The sequence below is a fragment of the Labeo rohita genome, chromosome 23, assembly GCF_022985175.1.
Source record: "Labeo rohita strain BAU-BD-2019 chromosome 23, IGBB_LRoh.1.0, whole genome shotgun sequence".
Lineage (NCBI taxonomy): Eukaryota > Metazoa > Chordata > Actinopteri > Cypriniformes > Cyprinidae > Labeo > Labeo rohita.
The window spans coordinates 5442130-5469859 of record NC_066891.1 but is presented as its reverse complement, the minus strand read 5'-3'; the positions used below and the strand labels follow the sequence as shown (position 1 = coordinate 5469859).

Below are 27730 nucleotides of genomic sequence, written 5' to 3'. Positions count from 1 at the left end.
TGATTTCAATCGGAACTTCGGAGCGGATTTCCGAATCTTTTGACACAGATTATAACTTTAAAGTGCGTATTGCGAATCAATGACATCTTCCTCAAATTAGGCATGTAGCATGTTGGCCTGCAAATAAATCTTTAAATCTAAGCCTGCCAAGAAAAAAAAGTATAAAATGCAATACAAAATCAGACAACTGAGAAAAAGTGATGTATGAGGTTTTATTGTTAAAAATATTGCACAAAGCATGGACAGTAACAGCCTACACAAACATAAACCTTTTCTGTAGTTTAGAGGACACTTAATTTAAATCTCTTACAAGTTACAACACAGTAATTCTAACAGTAAAGTTCATGTGTGTCAGGAAGTGTATTACAGTGCACAAAACAAGGGCTAAAAGGCGTTAAATAATTTTTACGTTTTATTATGACAAAAATATATAATGGATAAACATACAATAATTGTTTCTGCATTAGAAAAATAAACATTCACTCTAGTTAAATTACCAAAAAAACCCAAACTATTGAATAAATAAAGAAAAAAGCTGGAATCTTATTTCTTAATCCAGAAATATCCCATCTAATATCAATAATTACATTTTTATACAGTGAAGCAAAATTGTTTTACACACTCAAATGACTGCGGTACACATTATTGCACATTACAAACTAGCCATGCATCACAGAGAGTGTATGTACAAAACTCCCAATACTCCTTGCACAAGTGTCCAATAACACGGACCCCTGTTCCAAAAGTTTTAATACAGACAGATTAATTGACCTTCATAATGTAAAACTGTTTCCTTGAGGGAAAATACAAAGTCTGAGGTTCAGCACCTAACATTTAATCGTTTCTGCTTTTACAGGGATACTGTGTTGTTTGTGAGTGTGTGACAGGCTATATTTGTGCTCTGCGTATTTGTGTGTTTGCAGATATGGAGGCACTCCCCTAAACTTCAGTATTTCAGAACAGTGCGGGCCGCTGGCCAGCTGTCTTGCCAACACTTTTGACCGGGACAGAGCAGCAGGACCTGCCCACAGAAAGCAGCCAGTGGCTGGGTGAAAGGTCACAGACCTGTAGCGAGCACAAGGGCATTTAGCATTTTCACATGCATTTTTTATATGCAGTGAAAACATTGAAGTAGTCATATTTACCTGTCAAAATCATGCCGTTCCAAAGCTGGCAATCACATGACAGAACAAACACCAGTCTGCAGGTTCTGCCCGTTACGATTGGAGCTTCTTTTTGCATACCTGAAGAATTAAAAGTAATTAATTAGAGCATGCATGGAAAGCAAATCAATTCCCAAAGGATAAAATCAAATCCTGTCCCACATTTTTCTTCTCAAATATCTGGTTTGCTTAAAAATATGTCAAATTAAGTAAAACAGGCAGTGTTATTGTTAAAGTTCCAATGAGCTTTGTGTATTTTCAGTAGTCAATTTAATATTAGTTTAAATGTGAGTAATTTTGTTATGTGCTTTTGTTTTCGTTTATTTTTATTTTTATTTCAGTTAGTTGCCAAAGCAACACTTCTAATTTTCTTCTAATATTTATATGTTATTTCTGGTTTATTTTAATCACCAAAAATATATTGTTTAATAATTTTAAGTTGAAGCTTAATATATTATTTCATTTTATTTTTTTCTTCATTTCAAATACTGAAAATAATTTGTAAAACAAAATAAGGGTTTTTTATGCTTAATATGTTTCATTTGATATTTATATTTCATTTAATTTTTTTTCTTTGCTTCATTACAGTTAAAATAATTTGTAAACATTTTAAGGTTTTAAGCTTAATTTTTTTCATCTAATATTTATATTTTATTTTTTCTTTGTCAATTACCAAAAAATATTTGTAATAATTTTAAGTTTAAGCTTTTTTTCACCTAATATTTATATTTTATTTAATTTTATTAGTTTGCTTCATTTTAATTACTGAAGATATTCTGTAAAAACTGTATGTTTTTTAAGCTTATTTTTTCAGCTAATAGTTATATTTTATTTGATTTCTGCTTCATTTCAATCACCACAAATTATCTTTCCACTTTTTAATTTTAAGTTTAAGCCTAATTTTTTTCACCTAATATGTATATTTTATTTAATTTTATTTTTTGCTTTATTTCAATTTCTGAAAATAATTCGTAAATATTTTCAGGCTTAATTTTTAAAATATAATATTTATTTTTTTATTTTTGCTTACCAAAAAATATTTTTAATAATTATAAGTTCAAGCTTATTTTTTCCCCACCTAATATTTATATTTTATTTCATTTTTGGCTTTATTTCAATGACTAAAAATAATCTGTAAAAAATAATCTGTTACATTTTTAAGATTATTTTTTCATACTTCTCATTTTCAAGTTAATATTTATATTATATTTAGTTCTGTTTACATTAATGATGTTTTTTAGATATTAAACAACAATACTGAAAAAAGAGGTTATGTGCTTTTGTCCTTTTTATTTGTTTTAGTATTATTTTTTAATATTTATATTTTTTATTCATTTTTAATCAGTTTTCTACATATTCTGTATATGTTTTCTAATTTTATATTTCATTTTCATTAATTTCAGTACTTAAAAACTTTCTAAAATCTATATGATCTATATATCTTAATTTATTTCAGGTTTATTTCAATTTAAAGTTTCAGTTTTAATTTACAAAAATAGGTTTTAAATGGCACACCAACTTTAAATTCTGTTTTTGGTACAGCTTTTGGTAAACTACAACACTTATGATGCCCACTAAAAATGTCAGTTGAGGTTTCTTGCACCGAAAACATCATCATTTAGTCTTACATTACCATTTTCCACCTTCTCTCTGACCGGTAAGTTTTATGCTACTGTACATTTAAGATGTAAATCACCTCTATCATGATTGGCTAGCCTTCTCGAATGTGAAATAAGTCATTACGCCACCACTAAAATGCTAAAAACTGTCCTTAGTTTGTCTCACAGACTGGCCGAGCTGGCTTTACACCAGCTCGGCCAGTCTGGGAGACCGGTTTAAACCAACTGAGACCAGCAGACCAACTTAAGCTGGGGTTTTGAATGCTCTCATAATTGTAGCCTTACAAAAATGGTGGCTTCTGAATGCCATTCAAATACATACCCATTTAGGTCCGCTGGCTCCGAGTGATACACGTGTTTGCTCTTCTCTGCAATGGTGAGGGTCCCAACGTGGGTGGTCTCGCTGTGACTGACCCGGACCGGGTGATACTGACTCTTAGACTCGGTGGAGCCGGACGGCACGTTCATCTGATTACTGGGAATGTTGCCGTTCGGTTCTGGGGTCTCAGCGAACAGCTTCTTGCGGACAGATTCAGGTGTGGATGTTCCGATGACCTTGATCTCAGGCACAGCCCCAGGCGTGTGTTTCAGATGGACGCAGGCCTCAGAGTGGGCCAGCTGCAGTTTCTTCATGTGGTGAATGACCACGGTAGCATTGAAGGCTTGCTGGAGTGACGAGATGGTGATTTCAGACAGTCAGTAGAGCACAGGAAACAACTAAACAAGCTCATAGTTCAGTTTTAGTACCTAATCTTTATGGTGAAATGCATTTTAATGGTGCACAAAAAATGAAATGTTTGACTATGCACATTTTACCGTTGCATGTTTAATTTAAAAAGCAGCAACCCACTTTTTTTAGGCAAGTGATTTGATTGCAAGAAAGTACTTCAGTGCAGTTTTAAATGTCTCAAAGTCTAAATGAGATTGCTGCAACAAACTGAAACTGGTCTGTTCCAGTTATGGAGCAATTATAGGCAGGATGGGTGACCAAATCAGCCACTCATATTTAAAGTTGAATTGTGTAATCAGGCCAGAGGTCATCTAAAAAAACCCCAGGAGACAAACTCTAACCCGGGAATACACCGGGTTATGAAACACAACCTTACCTTCCACTTGGACTTGGCAAAGTTCTTCTGGATCTGCTCGCTGACGGAGTGGTAGATGTCGTGACTCCGGGCCGTCTTTCCTATAATCCTGCAGGACAAAGCGGGATTTAAAACCAGAGCTGGTGGAAAACAGAGGGATTTTGTTTCCTGTTTTAACCAGACTGTAAAACAGGAATAAGTTTAGTGTAGTTTAATCTTAACAATTTGGGATTGTGGGATTCTCTGGTTCTTTCTCCTGCAGAGCAATGAGATTAAATGAAGAGCAAATGGAGACTTTTTTTGCTTAAGTCTGAGAAAAAATAAAACAGTATCCTTGTCTGTGTCTCATCTTAAGTTTCAGAAGAGATCTCAACATTGTCTCAAACTGTGCTCAGTCTCTCATCAAATTAAGACTGAATTATCAGCTTTATTATTATTAGAATTAATATTTTGAATAAGCTTCTGTTTTATTTTTCATTTTAATCATTTTCATTTAAGTTTTAGTTATTTTGTCAGTGCTTTTGTCAGTTTTATTAGTTCAATTTAGTTTTTTTCACTTTAATTTTAGTACTTACTTTAAAGTTTACATTTTTCATCTAATATTCATTTTTAAAATATTTACATTTCAATTTTTTCAGTTGTATATTTATTTTAATTACCAAAAAATATTTGTAATACATTTTTATTTAATATTTCTATTTTATTTCATTTACATTTTTGCTTCATTTTTAAAAATGTTGTTTTATCTAACATTTATATTTTATTTTATTTCTGCTTATTTCAATAACCAATAAATATTTCCAATTATTTTTAAAATAATATTTATATTTTATTTATTTTATTTTATTTTTTCATTTCAATTACTGAAACTAATTTGTAAATATTTTCAGTTTTCTAAACTTTTTTTCATTTAATTTCTGTATTTTATTTTTGCTTTATTTCAGTTACCAAAATATTTTCATAGTTTTAAGTTTAAGCTTATTTCTTTTCACCTAATATTTATATTTTATTTCATTTAATGTTTTGCTTCATTTCAGTTACTGAAAATAATTAGCAAATATTTTAAGGTTTTGTTTAAGCTTATTGTTAATTTAATATTTATATTTTATTTTTGCTTTATTTCAGTTACTAAAAAATATTAATTTTAAGCTTTTTTCACCTGATTTTTTAAATTAATTTTTTTGCTTAATTTAAAAAATAATCTGTAAAAATATAAGGTTTTTTAAGCTTTTTTAGGCTTTTTCCCATCTAATATTTTATATTTTATTTTATTCTGCTTATTTCAATTACCAAAAAATATTTTTAATAATTCTAAGCTTATTTCTTCCATCTATTATTTTATTTCTGCTTAACTTTCTGACTGAAAGTTGTTTAATAGTTTTAGTTAGCAGTAATGACACTGCAAATGATCTGCGCTATGGCATCCATTTGTTTGTATTTCTGAGATGTCTGATACATAATGAAACCTAACAGATCTCTATTAAGGCTCATATGCTTTAACAGAGCAGTAAATCCTGCAGTCACTCACCAGGGGTGTCTGAGAGCCTGTTCTGTATTATAACGCATCTTAGGATTCTTCTGCATCATGTTGCGGATGAAGTCCTTTGCTAGAGAGATAATAATTATACATGAGGTTAAAGGCTTTTAGTCACGGGTGTATTTTACAGAATCACATGTTAGCAGTAGGGAAGTATAGGATGCTAACCAGACTCAGAGATGTCATCCCAAAAGGGCGAGTCGAACTCGTACTGCGCCTTCATGATTTTAGAAAACAGACGAGTCTCGGTTTCTTCATAGAAAGGAGGATATCCACAGAGACTGTGAAGATACAGAAAATAAATGAATTAAAATTTCCAGCAGGGGGCGCCATCTATCTGAAAGACCTACATTGTGTGCTTTGTATGTGGCGTTAAACGGCAGGTCTAAACGTCTTTGGTTAACCAGTGACTCATTCAGACTCAAACTGCTAATCTGTCAGTTTTGACAAACACAAGCTTTAGGTTTCTAAATTAGGAACCTGGCATCCATTTATCACTCTCTGTAAATAGCAGTGCTGTTTAAAGTTCAGGTCACTTGTGGAGCATATATAGCACAAAAATCAGTTTCTTAGAAATGACATCCCTACTAGGAAGGGACTTACAGGATGTAGGTGATGACTCCAATAGACCAGCAGTCAACAGCTTTGCTGTAGGGTTTCTGGGCCAATACTTCAGGGGCTGTGAAGAAATACAGATTATTAAAAACAACATAGTTTTAAAATAGACCTTGTTTATTGTCTTAAATGTCCTTTATTGTGCAAGATTCATCAGTGCATGTTACTCAAAAAAATCCTGGTTTTTATAAGTGTTTCTGTTGTTAACTATTAATAAACCTATTAAAAATCAGTATTTGGTCACTGAAATAAAGCTGAAATAAAATAAAATCTATTTAAAATCTACATTAACAAAGAGAAATAGATATTTAATTAATAAATTAATTAAAATATTTTTAAAAGCACTGAAAATTAAAACTAGAATTAAAATAACTGAAAATATAAAATTAAAAGTGTATTAATATAATAAATAATACAATAAATAATAATAAATACAATAAACAGTACACTGTAAATATAACACAAATATAACACTTATTTTTATAACATATCATCAAAATAGCTACAATTTTGACTAAAATTAAATTGAAAACGGAAAAATACTAAAATAAAAGCATATTAATATATTAATAAATTCCATAATAGTAAATCATAACAAATAGGAACAGTACACTGTATAAATAATACAACAAGAACGCTTATTATTATATTTCATCAAAATACCTACAAGTTTAACTAAAATTAAAAATAAAACTGAAAATACTAAAATAAAAGCATGTTAATATATAAATACTACTATTAGAATAAATAATAATAAATACTAGAAACAGTCCACTGTATAAATCATGCAAAAATAACACTTATTTTTATAATATTTCATCAAAATGCCTATAATTTTAACTAAAATACAATAAAAACTGAAAATACTAAAATAAAACCATAGTAATATATTAATAAATACTATAATAATAAATACTAGAAACAGTACATTGTATAAACAATACAAAAACCACATATTTTAATATTATTTCATGATAATGCCTACAATTTTAACTAAAATTAAATTTAAAAGCAAATAAAAAATAGGTAAAAAAATAATAAATACTATAACATTTGATAAATAATACTAAAATAATAATTGTTTTCATAATCTTCTATGAAAATGTAAAGTAAAATTAAAATAAACTCAATTTATAAAACAAAAGCATATTAATATTTGCATAAATACTATATTAATAAATATGAATAAATACTATAACAGTTAAATAATACTATAATGTTTTTAGAATCTATTATACACATAAAATAACTTAGAAAGGTTTCATTTGTAAACATTAGTTAATGTATGAATTAACATGACCAAAAATACATTCATTACAGTGTTTATTAATTTTTTAATGTTAGTAAATAAAAATACAGTTGTTCATTGTTATTTCACGTTAGTTCACAGTGCATTAACTAATGTTGATAAGATTATTAAATACTGTCGTAGTATTGTTGATTTCTAGTTCATGTTAACTAAAGTAGTTAACTTTGTCTCTAAAACTATTTTTCTGCAAATGCAACCAATGCAGTATTATAAAATAATATTAACAAATACTATTCCAGCACATAAACCACTCAAAGTACTACAGTATTTCCCACTGAATACTGTGTATTACTCAGAGAAACTTCATATTACAGAAGTGAAGTATTTACTGAATATTTCATTATTTAATTTCATGATGCAGTTCAGTCAAAAAACAAAAACCTTTCAGTTTTACAGATGTGTTTCCCTGTGCTTTAACATTCACTGGCTGTTTAAAACCCCATTTATGTGACATTTATATCACTCTTACCGACATATCCTGGAGTCCCGCAGGCTGTGGACATGATGCCATTATCTTCCATCTTAGACAGGCCGAAATCACTTATCATGATCTTTGAGTTTTCATCAGGGCTGTAGTAGAGCAGATTCTCTGGCTGTAGAGAGAATACAAATGCAGAAAGTCATCATTATGTGACTTTTAGTGCACATCTGTTGACATCTTCCGTATATGCATATGTATATCTACAGTATATTGATATATGCATATGTTTGTGTGAATGTGCCGTCTTTTTACCTTGAGGTCGCGGTGGACGATGCCGTTTTTGTGCAGGTAGCTGACTGCCTCCAGCACCTGCCTGATGACCAGACTAGCATCAGCCTCTGAATACATGCCCCGGTCCAGGATCCGGTCAAATAGTTCCCCGCCTGAAACGCTGACAGGATATGAGCAATGAAACAACATGATATAAAGACAAAAGGAGGCTTAAAGTAACAAGGGTTTCAGTGGGTGCTTATACAAACAGAGGTGCTTACAGCTGCATGACCAGGTAGTAATGAGTCCGACTTTCATAGAAATCCTCCAAGCAAACCACATTGTCATGTTTGATCCTAAATGACAAAAGAGTAACAGGTTAGTGGAAAGAAATAAATGGTTATGTTGATTTAACAGTGGATACACTACAAGTCAAAAGTTTTTGAGCAGTAAGATTTTTTAAAGAAGTCTCTTCTGTTCACCAAGCCTGCATTTATTTTATCCAAAGTACAGCAAAAACAGTAAAATGGTGATTTTTTTTTTTTACTATTTAAATTACCTGTTTTCTATTTTAACATATTTTAAAATGTAATTTATTCCTGTGATTTCAAAGCAAAATCATTACTCCAGTCACATGATCCTTCAGAAATCATCCTTCTGATTTGCCGTTCAAGAGACATTATTTATTATTATTATCAATATTTAAAAGAGTTGAGTTCATTCTTTTAGAATTCTTTGATGAATATAAAGATCCAAAGATCAGCATTTATCTGAAATAAAACGCTTTTGTGACATTATACACTATACTATTCAAAAGCTTGGAGTGAGTATATATATATTTTTACTTGTTTTTGGGAAAGAAATTATAGAAATTAATACTTTTATTTAGCAAGGATGCTTTAAATTGATCAAAAGTGATGATAAAGACATTTATAGTATTACAATAATAATAATTATAGTGTTATAATAATAATAATAATAATAATAATAATAATAATAATAATAATAATAAATGTTTTTTGAGCAGCAAATCAGAATATTAGAATGATTTCTGAAGGATCATGTGACTAGAGTAATGATGCTAAAAATTCAGCTTTGGAATCACAGGAATAAATTACATTTTAAAATATATTCAAATAGAAAACAGTTATTTTAAATAGTAAAAATACTTCAAAATTTGTACTCTTTTTGCTGTACTTTAAATCAAATAAATGCAGGCTCTGTGAGCAAAAGAGACTAAAAAACATTAAAAAATCTTACTGTTCAAAAACTTTTGACTGGTAGTGTAAATGTTGTGGTACATGGATTTTTAATGTCCTAGAGTTTGCTTTTATATTCAATTTCTGTTTCCTTTCCAACTGTAATTTCCATTTCAATTTCAATGTGTAGTTCATTTCACAACAGCTATAATAGTATTCTGTTTAAAATTTAAAGAAACAGTTCACCCAAAAATGAAAATTTGCTTAAAATGTACCCATCCTCAGGTCATTCAAGATGTAGATAAGTTTGTTTCTTCATCAAATTCGGAGAAATGTTGCATTACATCACTTGCTCACCAATGGATCCTTTGCAGTGAATGAGTGCTGTCTGAATGAGAGTCCAAACAGCTGACAAAAAACATCACAATAATCCACAAGTAATTCACACCACTCCAGTCCATCAGTTAACATCTTGTGAAACAAAATGCTGCGTGTTTGTAAGAAACAAATGGAGTTTAAAACATCGTAATGATGGATTTGTTTCTTAAAAACACACAGCTTTTCACTTTTGAAGATGTTAATTGGTGGACTGGAGTGGTGTGGATTACTTGTGGATTATTGTGATGTTTTTAGCAGCTGTTTGGACTCTCATTCTGACGGCACCCATTCACTGCAGAGGATCTATTGATAAGCAAGTAATGCTAAGTTTATCCAAATCTGTTCTGATGAAGAAACAAACTCATTTACATCTTGGATGGCCTGAGGGTGAATAGATTTTCAGCAAATTCTCATTTTTTTTTATTCCTTTAAGACTTCACAGCTAGTGTTGGTTTCATTCAGTCTTACCTCCTCAACACAGCGATTTCATTCTCCAGGTTGATGTCCCTTTTGTTTTTCTTCTTCACGCACTTCATGGCAAAAAGCTTCCCTGTTTTTCTCTCCTTCACCATGAAGACCTCTGAGAACGCTCCCCTGGAGAAAGCAAAGCAAAGAAAGATGTGGTAAGGTCAAATGCGCAATTACCTGGGATTACGTTTTTATTCGCGGATCTGAGAGAGAGCGTGATCCCGGTTTATGTGATGCCGGTGCGGCTCTTCCCCCTGAGAGCAAAGCAGGTTTTAATGAAGGTGAGGATGTGACCTTTTAAACCCTGCCGAGACCTGAGTGCCGCGCTGCAAGCCGTCCATTTAATAACAGCTAGAAGTGCTTGTAGCGATGCCAGCATGTGAAAGGTACATGTGAATGTGCCCGGGGCTCTGGGGAGATCTGGTATGAAGTAATGTGTGAAGCAATTAATTACTATTTGTAAAATTGATTTTATCATGTAAACACATTTGATAATACATATACAAATCCTGTAGACATGAGGGTGGACACTTTTGAATTAGGACACTGAGAAAATGCCTAGCAACACCTTAGCAACCACTTAGATTATTCTTATTATTTAGATTTTTCAGTGATTTCAGTATTATTTATATGCCAGATGTCATTTATTCATTCATAATTAGCTTTTATTTTTAAATTCTCAGGTTTAATTTTAGGTTTATTTCAAGCTCTTTTGTTAGGTTTATATATAGACTTACAAAAAAGCTTGAAATTTGTAGTACTCATAGTTTAATAGTTTTACTTCAGTTGTATTTTTATTTTTATTTTTTTAGCTTTTTTTAATTAAACTTATTTCAGTTGTGCTTTTGTCCTACATATACATTTTTTTTAATTGAAAAATATTTATGTTTAATTTAATTTTAGTTTTATATTAATTTACATCTAGTTATCATTTTATTGCTTAAATTTGAATACTTAAATATTTTGCTTTTGTCTTTTATTATTTATAAATATTTTAAAATACTATGGGTTTTGAAAAGTTTTAGCAGTTTTTTTAAAAATATTTACAAATATTTATATATTATATATTATTTATTTTAGTTTTAGTGTAGTTTTAGTTTATATATATATATATATATATATATATATATATACACACATACATACATACAGTGTGTATATATATATATAATGTATATATTTGAGTCTTTTAATATTTCTAAATATTATAAAATATTTCGTTTTTTTAGTTTTAGTTTTAGTGCAGATTTAGTTTGAATTTATATCTAGTTGTTATTTTAGTGCTTAAATTTAAACTTAAAATATTTATAAATAATAAAATGAAAAATAAAATATTTTTTTCATACTTTTTAAATATTTATAAATATTTTAAAACATTTTGTTTTAGTGCAGTTTTTTTTAAAAAATGTATGAATATATATACTTTTCTAAAAATATTTATAAATATTTTAAATTATTTAGGTTTATTTTTATTTTAGTTTTAATTTATGTCTAGTTTATATCTATTATTTTAGTGTTTAAATTTAAACATTTTAATTTTGCTTTTGTCTTTAACACATATACATTTACATATATATTTTTTTCATACAGTTTTTAATATTTATAAATATTTTTAAATATTTAGTTTTTTTTTTATTTCAGTTTTAGTTTTAGTGTAGTTTTAGTTTTTATTTATATCCAGTTTTTTTTTTTTCAATTAAAAATTTTACTATATCAGTTAGTTGCCAAGGGAACATTTCAAATTCAAAGATGAATAGTTTTAGTTTAAGTTAATAATAATGACCCTGCTCAGAATACCTTAACAATCCCTCACAACAAATGATTAACTGCTTAGCAACCATTCAGAATGTCTTAAAAACTGCTTAGCAGCATCCTAGCAACCCTAGAACATTTTAGAAACATCCCAGAATTGAATCTGATCACTGTAACTAATACTGAGGAAAAACTGACATAATGCAGACAACTTATAAATATATTTAAAAACCTGAATTAAAAAACTAATTGTTTAAATGGGTCATTTAAATGATTATGAGCTCTTGCTAATGTCTGGTGGATGGTCTTCGGAAGATCACCTAAAGGGCTTAATTTTCTTTTCTCCATGCTATCCTCAGATGTAACCTGGAATAGCTGTCCTGGGATAAAGATTACATGTGAAATCCCTTACGCAACGGAAACAGTAATGGCTCTGGTATCCAGGTGCCTCGATAAACACAGGCCTGCAAGCAGGTCAGCTGGCACTGGAAGGCCTCCGACGGAAAGAGGCTAGGTTACAATTAGCCTGGGATTGGTTAAATAAGACAAGCTTATCCAGGCTATAATGAACGCTTGCTGAGATTACATATGCTAGTTTACCTGCGGCAAATCTTCATATTATTCATGTAACACTCTAATCACCATTTAATAGCTGAAGTTTTCCTACTTGTGTTATTACACTGCAAATACTAAATTTTTAATCAGCATGTTTGTTTTAATTACTTAAAATGGTCAGACAAAAAAGTAAAAATGCATAAGATATAACTTCTCAGAGAATAAAAAAAAATATTAAGGGAATATATCTTGTAAATAATAGTGTAATTTGAGAATAAATATTAAATGTATTATTTTTAATTGTATAAAATATTTTAACAATATACACTAAAAGTAAACATTAAGAAAATGTATATTAAAAATAAAACTGTATAATTTAAGTAAATCTCACTAAATGTATTATTTTACTTGTATAAAATAATTTATTAACAATAAAATAAATATTAAAAGAATGTATTTTGAAAATAACAGTGTAATTTTAATGCAAATATCAGTAAATGTATTGTGTATAAAATATTTTACTACTTAAACAAATATTAAGAATATATCTTGAAAAAATACAGTACAATAATATAACAAAAATATAAACTGTATAAAATATTTTAGCAACATATACTAGAGAATTCTTAGAATTCTTCAAAATTATACAGTATAATTTAAATGAAAACCTCACTAAAACCTCACTAAATATAAATATTTTAAAAGCATTTACTACTAAAAATATTAAAAGAATATTTTGAAAATACAGTATAATCTGAGTGTAAACCTCACTAAATATAAAAACTGTATAAAATAATTTAATAGCATTTACTACTTAAAATACACTGTACTATTTTCAAAATATACTCTTGTAATATTTATTTTGAGTGTAAATCTTACTAAATGTATTATTTTTAACTGTATAAAATATTTTAACATTAAAATAAATATATTTTGAAAATAATACAGTCTAAGTTGTGTAAATATCACTAAATGATTTAACTTTAATAATCTACTACTTAAAAAAAATAATAAGAGAATATATCTTTAAAATAACACTGCAACTTGAGTGTAAATTTCACCAAATATTATTTTTAATTGTATAAAATTAACAGCATTTACTACTTAAAATAAATATTAAAAGAATATTATGAAAATAATAAAGTATAATGTGGGTGTAAACCTCACTAAGTATATTAATTATAAATATATAAATATATCATAAAATATTTTAATAACATTTACTACTTAAAATACACTACTATTTTCAAGATATATTCTCTTATTTATTTTGAGTGTAAATCTTACTAAATGTATTATTTTTTAACTATTTAAAATATTTTAATAGCATTTATCACTTAAAAAAAATATCTTAAGTGTAATTTGAGTGTACGTCTCACTAAATGTATTATTTTTAATTGTTGAATATTTGCTACTTGAAATACAAGCAGTTTTTGCAGTGTAGGTATTTATTTTTGATATAACACTGCATTTGTAATGCACAGGACACCTAATTGAAATCACACCTGTTATAAAAGAAGTGCTATATCACACATCAATCTCGGCCTCCCACGCACAAATGAAGCGGCACGAAACAAGCGTTTCTCTTGACACTGCCAGCGTCTAACATATTCCCACAACACCATTTTCCCACACTGAATGCAAAAGCTCCGAGATGAGTGTTTACCTTCACCCTGCGGTCATGAGTAAATAATGCTTTAGAAAGTTCTGAATTCATTAACAACTGTAGATTTCAATGAAATGCACACATAAATAAATAATAAAAACTAAATACAGCTCCAACCGAAGGTCAGTGCACAGAATGCACCCAAAGGCAAAGAAAACTGCAAATGAAATATATAAAAAAAACACTTTTTTTTTTATCATACAATCTCTGGCTCACCAATATAAGCCAATTTTAGATGCTGTTCTTCATCCTGATGGGTGTAATAGAAGCCTGAGTCCAATAGAAGCCTGCTGAGGGATTGTGGGAGTTTAATTCAGGTTGTTTTTGTCAGTGGAAACCACTGTGCTCAACTCCCCACGGCCCATAATGCCCCACTGGTGCCACTAACACCCATAGGCAAGGGCAGGTTGTGACAGAGCTCTCTAGACAGACTAGTTTATGCCTGAAACTAGATAATTATGTCGCTTTAGGACCTGTGTGAATTGTAAACTCAGGTTTTTGGGTTTTAATTCACAGCTTAGATTTGAGGACAAGGTGAATGTGGTCGCAAAACACAAAATAAAATAAAATAAAATAAAATAAAATATAGTGATGGAAAAAAAATTATTATTATTAAAAATTAAGATTTGAAATAATTTAAGTACATAATAAATCAATACATCAAGATACTACACACAATAATTTTTCCTTTTTTTCCTTTATTTTCAAACTGGCCATTTTTGAGATTTTTTGAATTTTTTTTTTTAGATTAGCATAAAGAAAACATGCAAAATAGGCTTTTAAGTGATTTTTATATTGCACTGTATCTATTTTCTATCTCATTTCAATTACTATACATGTCTTTAAAAACTAATTTTCTCAAAATACGCTTTTTTGTCAACTTCAGTATTTTTATACTATTTTATACAACATTTTAGTCTTAAAAAATGATGAAAGTGCTAAAAAAAAAAAAAAAAAAAATCAAAAATCCCTTCTGTGACTGTAAAAAAAAAAAAAAAAAAAAAAAAAAAAAAGACTTCTGGAAGTTGTAAATATAGCAAAGATTACTGGAGTGCATTATACAAGAAATTCTGTATTTATATTTCAAAATTTTAATGTTTCATTCAATGCATTGCTTGCTATTTCTTTGTTAATATTTGTGTAATTTATTTTTTCTTTTTCTTTTTATGTCAACAAAGAGAAATGCCAATAAAATAAAATCATTAAATAAAAAATACTAAGAAAAAAAATTAAGATTTAAAATAATTATTAAATACATGATATGCCAATTAAGGCAAAATACTACAGACAAATTTTTGACATTTTCACATCAAAACATTTTTGATATTTTGTGCTTTTTTTATAGGTTAGCATAGAGAAAACATGCAAAATAGACTTCGAAATGTTTATTTATTGAACTACATCTATTTACTTCTTTGATTTCAATTACTATCAATTTCTTTAAAGGTAATTTTTGCAAAATTAGTTCAGTAATATATTTTTATATATTTTTATACAACATTTTATTCTAAAAAAATATTTTTTCCCTAACCATTGACAGTATTTTCTAATTTACTGAGTGATAAAAATCTGTGATTTTTTGAAAAATTGTTAATAATTAAGCAAATATTATTGGAGTACATTATACAAGAAATTCAGTATTTCTATTTCAAAATTTTAATGTTTAATTCAGTGTGTTACTTGCTACTTCTTTGTATATAATAAATAATAATATAATATAAAATACAATTAAATAATTAAATATTTACTTAATTGAATTTAATAATTATTTTAAGTTTAGTTAAAATTCATACTTAATTAAATAATTAAATTAAAACATATATATATATATATATATATATATATATAATTTATGTAATATATAATAAAATAATAATTCAATTTTAATTAAATAATTAATTAATTTATTAAATTTTATATTTAATTTAATGTGAACTAAAATTAATATTTAATAAAAATAAAAAAACCTTACAATTTTATTACATTTTAATAAAATAAAATAGAATAAAATAAAATACAAATTTGCCATTATTAATTTTAATCAAGTGGGAAAATACAGTCGAATCTATTCGAATTGTTAAAATTTTACCCTTTTCACCTGGGGTGCCTTGCCTTAATTCACGAAAATAATCGAGTATAACAACTTGCACAAAAATCAGCATCAAAGCAATAGACAGCACATTGCAGGCCATGTCCGGTAGATTATCGCAAATCTGCCTCCATCCCGTTAGCTGTTCCCTGACACCTGTGATCCCTGTTCTTGTCTGCCAAAGTGATTAACACACTCTGGTCTGGAAGTGTCTTAACCTGTGCTTTACCCTTGATTCACCTACAGACCAATACAATGAGAACGACAGATGCAGGGTGACCCGAATGCAGCACTCAGAAACATAAAGGTACAAAAGCTGTCACTCGGGCAGTATCTTTTCAAAAGTTACAAATTTGTACCTAAAGGCTCCATATTGTTAGCTTAAAAGCACAGCTTAAATTGTTACCTAATAGCGAAATATACCACCACAGTCACAGCTTTTGTACCTTTTTTTCTGAGTGTACAGAGCGTACTTCACTGAATTAAAACTTGACATAAACCAATTAAACAAAGAATCCTACTGTAGCTGAGTCACGAATGGAAACATGAATGGAAATTAAGGTCCCAAATAACCGTTTCTGACGCCTGTGCTGATCTCATAGTGTCTGTCTTTAGGGACAACAGCCTTGATGAAACATTATTCTGCTTGGTGATCACTGTACAGTCAGCAAAGACAATGTACAGCTGCTCATGTCTGCTGAGCTCATAGTCTAGTCAGCTTTCTGTGCCCGCAGTGACATCACAACCGATTCAGGACAGCAGGGATGGATCGCTGGTGTCTGGTTTACAGTCTGAGACCCGTTAAGTTGCTCAGATGAGATAATGGATTTGAGATTACACTTTTAAACAGCTTATTCACAACCTAAGTCATAACTCATGTTTATTCAAGGTGAAGAAACATCAACAAACAGAAGTGATATAATGTTTTCAGATAGGATTCCTGAACATTTCTACAATCTTCCTCCTATTGGCTGGTCAAACACATAGTCCCGCCTATAAACTCAGTTTTTCAATCCTTTTTGGAACAATCAATGTTTTGAGAGTGATACATCACACATACATTTCATTCAGTAAATTATTTTCTTTTTGAAGTCACTCCAAATCACAACACAAAGCTCAAAATGTTAAGACACAGTTGAATCTGACTGTGCATAAGCTTTTTCTGAATGAACCGCTAAGCTCTCAAATGCCAAGACCTGAATTACCAAGCTTATAAACCACTAAAGGCCAGTGTAAACACGGTAAAGTTGGGTAAACAGGCATTTACGGGTCAATCCTTTAGCGGACGGATGAGGACAATCAGCTTTCTTAAAAATGTCTCTAACACACTTAAAATACTAGGTAAAAAATACAAACTTAGAATTTTTTTTTTACTTGTTTACATTTTTATTCAAATTTTTGAAAAACAAAAATGTGCAATATAAACTACTTTTTAGTGTACTTTTAAAAAACACATTTATTTATTTATTTATTTATTTACTATGGGAAGTACATTTAAGCTACACTGAAAAAAAATGTAAATTTATACTGTAGAAAAACATTTTTCAAAGTTGCAAATAAAACTGATTATCGGTGTACGTTTTACAAAATTTTATAAAAAAGTATTTCAGTCTTTCTACCTAAAAATTACACATTTAATTCAATCTGTTACATTTCTTTGTAATTCTAATTGTCAAATTTTCTAGCAAATTCTAAGTGAAAATTGTTTCCACAGCATCTACGACAATTTTTGACTCAGAAATTGCTAGTAAATTTCACAAATATTTAAAAGGAACTTTTTTAAATAATTACAAAGGACAATATAAATAAAGAAATATGAAATAAAATCCCGTAAAATATACTCTAACATACTCCAATAATCTTTGATTCATTGATACAACTTTGTTAAACTAAAATTGCACCTGCGACACACTACAAGTCAAAAGTTTTTGAACAGTAGGATTAAAAAAAAAAAAAAAAAAGTTTATTAAAGAAGTTTCTTCTGCTCACCAAACCTGCATTTATTTGATTCTAAGTACAGCAAAAACAGTAAATTTTCTAAATATGTTTTACTGTTTAAAATAACTGTTTTCTATTTGAATATATTTTAAAATGTAATTTATTTCTGTGAGGCAAAGCTGAATTTTCAGCATTATTACACCAGTCTTCAATGTCACATGATCCTTCAGAAATCATTTTTTATTATTATCATCAATGTTTAAAACTTCCTAACTTTCTATTCATCAAAGTAACCTGAAAAATTCTACTCAGCTGTTTTCAACATAATAATAATAATAAAAATGTTTTTGAGCAGCAAATCAGAACATTAGAATGATTTCTAAAGGATCATGTGACTGGAGTAATGACGCCAAAAATTCAGCATTGAAATCACAGGAATAAATTACATGTTAAAATAAATTCAAATATAAATAGTTATTTTAAATAGTAAAAATATTTCAGAATTGTACTGTTTTTTCCTGTACTCTGAATCAAATAAATGCAGGCTTGGTGAGCAGAAGACACTTTTTTAAAAAACATTAAAAATCTAAACTTCTAAAAACTTTGACTGGTTATGTTAATTCTATCAAGATATATATACTTCCAAAAAGCTTACCCTATTGACAAACTTGTTAATGAACCATTCCAAGGTTTCAAAATGAATAAAAACTAAATGTGTACTTACGATCCGAGCACCTCCATGAATTCAAACACATCCTGGATGTTATCCGTACTCTTTTTCCAATCGTAGTCGCCCTCCTTCCGTCCCATTTCTGCGTGAGCTTCAACAGGGATTTCTGGAAAAGATAAAAAACAAGAACACAAAAGATTGACCAACAAAGACCTACATCCATGATACGTTCGATCTGTTCTGAAAGAGTGAGCGAAAAAAAAAAAAATGTGTGAATATACCTTTACTTGCAGCCAAAACAATCCCAAATATCCCAGGAGCCATGAGGCCTGATTTCTACTAAATATATCCAATCGAAATTAAAAATCAAGATCGAAACTTCTTTGCATCGTTTAGGGTTCCTGATATAATACAGAACCCAGCTCAGTCTCTCTGACGAAGTCTCATGTTCATTATCAGCAACTGAAGGACAGTCGATGCTTCACACCTGACTGGATGTGTGTTTATCCATCAGCCTGTTTTAGTGTGTCACTAACCTGCGATGCCCTGTTTAAAAATTCCAGAGCTTCTCATTGGCTGTCCTACATGGCTTTAAGACGGTTGGTTGAAAACGCTAATCAGGTTTTGGCTGGTCAGTGCACAGACAGGTAGATGTGTCTTAATGCTGGAGATTCCTTTATGACTAATATCACATTTGTTAAGGAAATATCTCTGATTCTATTTTAACTTGAATGTCTGTAAAGTAGAAAGGCAGATTTTCTGCTTTTGTATGTCCAAACCCAACACAAAGGCAACACACATGCATCAAAAGTCATCATCTTCCACAAAACACATCTAGAAAATTCAACAACCCATCAACTACACACAAAGGCAGCAGAAATTGGAAGCATATCTGGAATGACTGGTTATTTTTCACCATGTTTACTGTGTTTATTTTGAGGTTTCCTCATAAAAGGAGTTCAAATATAAACACAGTCCAATAGATTTGGACTTCCAACATAAAAAGGCTTCCCTGGGATTAGCAGAACTTAGTTCTTGCTTTCATTCTGCTTATATAACAGGTTGAAGACTCTGATCTTCTCAGTCAACCTTGGAACAATTCACTACTTGAATTCAAAAGGTCAAATGCATTTTATAACTTCAAAAGCCAAAAATATCATCAGTTTGCCACTAAACGTGTCACTGAGTACCACAAGGTGGAGAAAACCCTATGGAATGGAGTATTTTGTAGACTATTAGTAGACCACTAATAGACTTCTTAATAAGCAAATTAGGTAACCTAAAGAGAAAAGGAACATCCAATTAGGAGGCATGAATGGACTACAGCTCCCAAAGACGACTTAGGAAGACTCAGGTGAACTTGCATAGTCGAATACAGTTAGTATTATCACCTTTGTTGAATTAAAAATAAATAAATTAAAAATTAAATAAATAAATGTAACATTTAAATTGAGGCATGACAATCTGTTATGCATTTAATTAATGAAATTCATAAAATATTATAAATAAAATTACTAATATTATTAATAAATAAAATAAATTTAATTGAAAATATTTTAAATGAATACAAATATTTTTAAAAAATTAAAATGAAAACTTAATGAGAAAATATATTTTTTAAAATAAAAAAAATGATTAATAAGTAAAATGAAAATGAAGATAAATATTAAATTAATTTAATTGTACATGAATTATAATGAAAATTATAATAAAAAATTAATGAAACACTATAAAATTACAAATATATTAATAATTAAAATTAGAAAATTTCAATGAAGATAAATATTCAATATTTCAATTTATCTAATAAATTATAATAAAATAAATTACAATAAAATATAATTTAATGAAAATGCATATTAATTTAAAATAGAAAAAACATTTAAAATAAAACAAATAAAAATATAATAAAAACTCCCACTGCAGTATACTCACTATTAATGTATCAGTTATGAGTATATCATAACCATATATTATTTACAATATTTCACAGACAATTCTAACACTGCCTTAATAACCTATAGTTTTCACCATATATGGTTAGATAACTTAAAGTACCTTTTTTACATTATCTTTTGCTTTGTTTTTGTCTTAAATTGTAATATTAAAAAAATGCATATTGCAATGTACAACACTGCAAAATTAAGTCAACGCAAAGCATTACACTTGCAGTCTCTCTCTTTGCTCACACAAAAAGAACATTCTGTACTTGCCTGGCTTTGTCTTTAAGATGCAGCCCCTTAATGTACAGTGCGCCTGTGTGGACTACCTGACGAACATAAACATGCAGCTCAGCACGGACTATTAAATGCATGCATGCAGCTCATGTCCCGGTGCCAGATGTCCCACACACCTCAGTGACCGATGACGGGTCATCATCTAATCTGTTCATGCACAAACCAGCGTGCATCTTTAATGTGCATGTGATGCATTAATCAATCATCTCTCACAACGTGCATTCTAATGCATGCATGGGTGATTCTTTTACAAACAGCCAGTTTTTGACCTTACCTTCAGGTCTGTAACAACTCCAGCACGATCTTTGCTTCTTGCAGAAACTACCGAGCCTGAAGCAAGGGCAGCAGTGACAAAGAATGACATGCGAGGAGAGAGGATGCTGCGCAGATCTCAACGAAACAGACATTTGCAAGGCGTCCGAAATGCAATGATGCACATTCCTGTGCAATTAATGCAGTGCGATCGGTATGCAAAAATCTTTTATATGCTTTATGCATTTAACCCAAGTCAACAATCCAAGATAAGTTGTTTTCTTCATCAATTGTTGCGTGCACTCAGTAAAACTAGTCTATTGCACAAAAAATTACGCTTTAAATTGCAATGCTCATGTATTGCATGCAAATATAATTAATTGCAATTACTGCACGTTAACATGAACACTGTAATTTAAAGTCTGACCTGTTTTCTAGCAACAGCAGTTGTCTCAGTCTCGTCTGGTCTCTGTGAATGGGACAGGAATCGGCTTTACTCGGGTCAGCGTCCCGTCCTTTGACTTACCTAGAGGCAAGTGCGCAAAAGATGCCCCGCTCTGACTCTCCTGCCAAAAGCCCGATGCAGTCTGGACAGATTAAGCTCAAGAAGCGCAAATAACCAACAGGTTGGAGATTACATGAGCTGTCAATGAAGGAGGAGCAGCCAGCGAGGCGGATTCTCAAGGTCTCTTCTAAATGACTGTCTACGTGTGATGTCACCTTAGAAGGGACCAAATAAGCCTGTAAAATTTACTGTAAAAGCTGTGTTTGCCAGCACTAAATCGGTAGCAACGTTTTAGGTTTAACTAGCGCGAACGGTAAAAACTGGAAGGGTATTTAATTAACTGATGTTAGTATGCCAACTAAAGAATTTAAATGTATTTTGCACTTGACTTTTACAATATAGGCTACAGATAACTCACCTTAGAGTTAAAAGATACAGCATAAGCTAATCACAAGTATCCATTCCATGAGCTGAGGTAAATACTAGCCTAGCCTAAACAAAACACAACACCGTCATCGTAACAAACGCCACACTAAAATAAAGCAATAAACATTAAAGATGTGACACTAAACCTACAACCAAACGTACATAATTAGCAACAAAAACTAAAAAGAAACATAATTATTTGAACAAAAAAGAGGGTTTGCACTTACGTTATGGTTTGGTTAGTTACCCGGATGCGTGGCTACATTGGCGATACTCGGATGTAAACAACAGCAGTGATTGCATGGTTAAAGGTGCAGTGTGTAATATTTAGGAGAATTTATTGGCAGAAATGCAATATAACATACAAAACTATGTTTTCAGAGGTGTGTAAAGACCTTACATAATAAGCCGTTATGATTTTATAACCTTAGAACGAGCAATTTATATCTACATACACCGCGGGTCCCCTTACATGGAAGTCACCATTTAGTGCCGCCATGTTTTTGTAGTAGCCCTAAATGGACAAACTTCTACAGAGCACTTTCGTCAGTACGTTGTTCTACTTCGTTGGTGTTTTAAGAGGCCGCTCGTGTCGAAAAATATATATATATTTCATTACTTTCTCTCGCAGTTATATCGTTAAGTAATTATACTGTATATAAATGGCGGGCATCAGGGGGCCGCTAGTAATGTGCATGGCATTGAAACTGATTTCGTATGCACGATCGCATTTCACTTTCACTTTTCATTATGATGTTTCACTGTAGACTTCGTCCGATGCCAATTTGGTAGACGTCGCCCAACCCTACTAACTGTCATACAAAAAATCTAACTAAAGTCAGCGAATAAACCTGAGACAATGATCAATGAGTAACAATAATATTCGCAATAACATATTGGTTTACTGAATAATTAAGTAAATATAATTCTTTGACTTACCTTTGTACAGAAACCTCATCACTTGATTGGCTACTGTCAGGTGTAACAGACGACGACATTTTTGTCCTGTGTCAGCTTCTGTAGCTACTGTATGCGTTTCGAAAGGGCAGGGTGAGCGGGGGACTTAGCCGTTGGTTGAAATTTGAATCCTCACCACTAGATGCCGCTAAAAATTACACACTGCACCTTTAATGTACTTAATAAGTTGTTCTGCTAATGTATGCTGTTGAAATCACAGAACAACCACATGGAACCTGCTAAATCATTTAGAGACGGACTTAGTAAACAGGAACGCGTGCAATATTTTGACAAACTAAAGTTAATAGGTGGTAAAAACACCTATTAGATTAATATTTCACCTTCCTTACCAGAAATGATAAGAACAAACATGAATGTTGTCAAGATTCTTGCCCTGAAAATACTGGTTCAGTTTACCACCAGTCAACCACAAATGCCTTTTGTTCCTCAGACAGTTTTTTACACTCTTCTGCTTGATTTGTTATAACTTTTCCCTGGTGAAAAAACCAGCATATACTGGTAGGTATGTTTTGATGCTGGTTTAAGCTGGTTTATGCTGGTCTTTTGCTGGTTTATGCTGGTCATATTGCTGGTCAAGGACCAGAAAAAACCAGCAAAGGACCAGCATAAACCAGTTAAGGACCAGCATAAACCAGCAAAGGACCAACTGAAACCAGCATCAAAACATACCTAACCAGCATCCCAGCATCAAAACATACCTACCAGCATATGCTGTTTTTTTCACCAGGGTTGGCAGTCTATAGTACTCCAAATGTGTTTCCCGGTCCAACTGATTAGTACAGCCCAAAACATGATAATAACTAACCATTTTCAGCAACAATAATTAGCAAAGTTCCATTCGGTTCAATAGCATTGTTTACGTTCAGTGCCACCAATATGGCCGACTAATTATGCGTCATGAAAACACACTATGAAACAAAGCCAATATTACAAAACAACATTAAGTGTATAAATCACTAATTTTTCTAAAGAAACATAACTTCACAGCGAGACTCCACATCTGTCTCGCCTCCCCTGAGCCCATTGAGTTTTAACAGACCCCTGAAGTGTGCGGTGAGTTTGGTGGGGGTTAATTGAGAATGAATGGGGGAAAGTCACATGAAAGGAGGCAATGCCTTCATCGCGATATGATTGGATATGACTGGTTATGTTTGGCTGTGATTGGTTCATGCGATAAATCCCACCTCCCACGTTCTCGAATCAGTCTGAATGAACAATATTATGCCGTTAATGGGAAGACTAATTTTAAAAAAGTAAGTAAACAACTCACACACTTAGATATAACCAATTTGTTATGTCAAAATAAGACTAAAATGGCATAAAAGCATGATCCGTGGGAGTTTTTAGTGAGTAAACAGCAGCTTGGTTAAATATTAAGTAAATCTATTTAAATCTCTCTCTATATATATCTATAGATATATGCATTTAAACTTTACCATTTTATGAGCTTGTACTATGTAAACAAAATTGCTTAATTTAAATAAAGATTTGGTTTAACAACATTTACACAAAATTCACTGATAAAGCATTTAAGTATAGGCTACTATCCATTAACTGGCTGTCGGTAGATTTTTAAAACTGACACTCGGTGAACCATGAAAACATCTGACAGTAAACCAAAGTGTAATTTGTGTATTTATGAAAATGTGAGTGTGTTTGCATGTGCAAAACTCCCACGCTGCAATGCCATGGCACTGCTTTTTGGTTGCTAAGTGGTATTCAGTCTATAACTACTTAGCAACAAAAAGCATTTAGACAAACATACTCATAAGGCATTACACAGATGTATGAGTGATAGGAATGGTAATGTAACTACAGCTTGCATGCGAATGTCACAAAACATATCCAGGTCATTTTTCATACCAGAATCAACAGCCAGTCATCATGAAACAGTTATTTACAAAGCAAGACAATATAGATCACTTCTGCACAGCAACAATTACCAGGAGAAAAGATATGAGCCAGCGTTCATGTACTCGTCTCTTTGTCACTGGAGTGAGTTTATAGGATTACTGTAGGCTTTAGCAAACGCATACTGTCTTTTTGAATCACACATTTAATCTGAAGCCACAGAAAAGTCATTACTAAAATGAAAATGCTCAGTCAGTTGTGATGGGCTGCATTAGTGTTTTGTTTTGCAGCATCCCATGAGCTCAAGGGTGAGGTTATTGCCTGCGACCTGTGGGGCCAGTCAGGATAATCTCAATACACAGCATGACACTTCCTCCTTTAATAGGCTTGAGCAAATCTCAAACGGGAATTTTAGTCGTCCTGTTACTCTTACCATTACGACATTAAAGACCAGTGTCTTCAGTAAAATAATTAAATAGTATTAAAATGTATTTTTTGAATGTAGATTTAATAGTTCTTTGACAGTCAAATTTTGGAAACACTGTTTTCTTTTTTTATTTATTTTTTAATTTACTTATTTTTACAAAACTGCATTACATTATACAACTACACTATATATAACATCAAAAAATTTTATGTATGTATATATATATATATATATATATATATATATATATAGTTTAGAACTTTAAATATAATAGTTTATATATATACACTTCTATACAATATGATAAAAAAAAGACTTATTAGTTTACAAGGCAGTTTAACATTTGGGCACACATACAGGTTATTTATTTATTTATTTATTTACTTACTTTTTACATTTTGGAATAACTGATTTTAAAACTATATGATAAAATAATGTATATTCTGGATATCTTGTCTAGTTTTTACACTGTAGATAAAAAAAATACAGAAAATTAAAATAAATTCATATTGTCTATAAAAATTAATAAATTGATCAAATATAATTTTTTATTTTGGATCTACAGTTAATTTAGATACATCAACTAACTATTAATTTTTGTTTAGTTTTAGTTTAGTTTCTATAAGTTTTTTATATTATATATATATATATATATATATATATATATATATATATATATATATATATATATATATATATATATATATATATATATATATATATATATACATATATATATATATATATATATATATATATATATATATATATATATATATATATAGTATATATATATATATATATATATATATATATATATATATATATATATATATATATATATATATATATAACTATATATATATATATATATATATATATATATATATATATATATATATATATACACACACACAATTTAAAACATTTAAATTTACATCAACTGATTTTTTATTTTACATTTTAGAATAATAGTAGTTTTTTATCTAAAATTCAATTGTAAAAAAAAAAAAAAAAAGTTGTTTTATAAGCAAATTCATATGTACACAATTTGTATTTGTACAAAACAAATTTTTAAGCTTTTAAGCAAAAGCCTTTATATCAAAAGGTTTTTAGGAGCATGTGAAACAAATTAGGTCCAAAAATATCCAAACTTTTGCCTGTAAAGGCTTACCTTTGTGATGCTGTTTTTTGCTGAGCAGTGCTTTGTGTTGCTTGATGAAGTACGATGGCATCGCTGGCAAAACTGCGCCCAGTGGCAAACGTAACGCTCTCAAGAACGCCAGTGTAAGTCTGACTTGTGTGCAAGATGTTCTCTTATGAGTCCTGGGAGGAACGATGAACCTGGGCAAAACAGTTCTCTCATTAAAACACTCTCTGTGTACAGTGTTGCCATGGTGGGGAGAGGAAACATGGCAGATAACCGGACATGAAGATCTCTAGATACTTCTATTTCAGGGAGGGTGATTTGCGTAAATGGGAAAACGAATGTGGAGACGAGGAACCTGTTTCCACCTAAGAGGGTTTCATAGAGGATGTGAATCACATTCAGTAAACTTCTCACTGCAAAATAAAAAATAAAAAAAACACAGTAAAATTGTGAAATGTTATTACAATTTAAAATAGTTTCTAATTGGATGCATTTTAAAATGTTTTTTATTTTTGTGAGTCAAAGCTGAATTTTCAACACCATTATTCCAGTTTTCTGTGTCACATGATATTTCAGAAATAATTCTAAACTACAATAGTGAGAGTCATTTTATAACAAGTACTGTATTTCAGTGTTCTCAGATGTTTGGATCCGATTGCATGGGAAGATTCAGCCTGGTGAAAACAGTGAAATAATTCAGCTAACAATCTAATTAAGCGTCACTGACCTGAGACGGGGTGACTTACGCAAGTCCAGCAGCTCAGTCTTTTTATTTCAAGCCCTTTAAATGGTTCTGCTGGACCCCTGTGGGTTTCTTATCAGCAGATATTATCCAATTTCCAGCTGCATAAATCTTATATGTGAGTACAACTAGCTTGGAATCTGTTTTGGAAGGATCGTTTAGCTCCTGGACATCTTCCTGTTTTCCTTTGGCAGTAGTTCAGTCGTATTTGCTGTAAATCTGTCATGCCAGCCAACGCATCAGTCACTCTGCCAAGTCAAACAACCCCTAAATGGCTAGAAGTGCTCGCAGCACAGCAGGACTCACACTCACGATCTTCAAAACGCCTGTTATTAATGTAATTATGAGCAGAACAATTGACTTACAAACTTGTATGAGCAAAAAGATAATGATGCCTCAGTTAGACTTTAATGTTAGATAATGGAGAA

At 30.4% G+C, this 27730-nt stretch overlaps 1 protein-coding gene across 4 annotated transcripts; it reads right to left on the bottom strand.

Annotated features, from left to right (window-relative positions):
* Positions 1–210: 210 nt before the first annotated feature.
* Positions 211–26747, bottom strand: camk1gb (calcium/calmodulin-dependent protein kinase IGb). 4 transcript variants are annotated; one of them, XM_051097405.1, is made up of 14 exons: positions 21750–21904; positions 21246–21301; positions 18789–18900; positions 10065–10190; positions 8301–8375; positions 8062–8200; positions 7798–7921; positions 6008–6083; positions 5573–5685; positions 5396–5474; positions 3889–3976; positions 3105–3448; positions 1146–1244; positions 211–1065 (listed from the first exon to the last, which is right to left on the bottom strand). In XM_051097405.1, exons 3-13 carry the CDS (start codon positions 18872–18874, stop codon positions 1178–1180), a joined length of 1317 nt encoding a protein of 438 aa, XP_050953362.1. In that variant the 5' UTR covers positions 18875–18900; positions 21246–21301; positions 21750–21904; the 3' UTR covers positions 211–1065; positions 1146–1177. The 4 variants fall into 4 exon arrangements, with proteins under 4 accessions (XP_050953362.1, XP_050953359.1, XP_050953361.1 ...); XM_051097402.1 differs by lacking the exons at positions 21246–21301; positions 21750–21904 and adding an exon at positions 26585–26747; XM_051097404.1 differs by lacking the exon at positions 21246–21301 and having other exon boundaries at positions 21750–21900.
* Between the last annotated feature and the right edge of the window lie 983 nt (positions 26748–27730).

Coding starts and splice junctions, on each gene's coding strand:
- camk1gb (XM_051097402.1), bottom strand. CDS start 26,645: ATGCCATCGTACTTCATCAAGCAACACAAAGCACTGCTCAGCAAAAAA. Junction 8,376..10,064: donor GAAATCGCTGTGTTGAGGAG/GTAAGACTGAAT, acceptor TTTGTCATTTAG/GATCAAACATGACAATGTGG. Junction 5,686..6,007: donor GGAGTCATCACCTACATCCT/GTAAGTCCCTTC, acceptor GTATCTTCACAG/TCTCTGTGGATATCCTCCTT.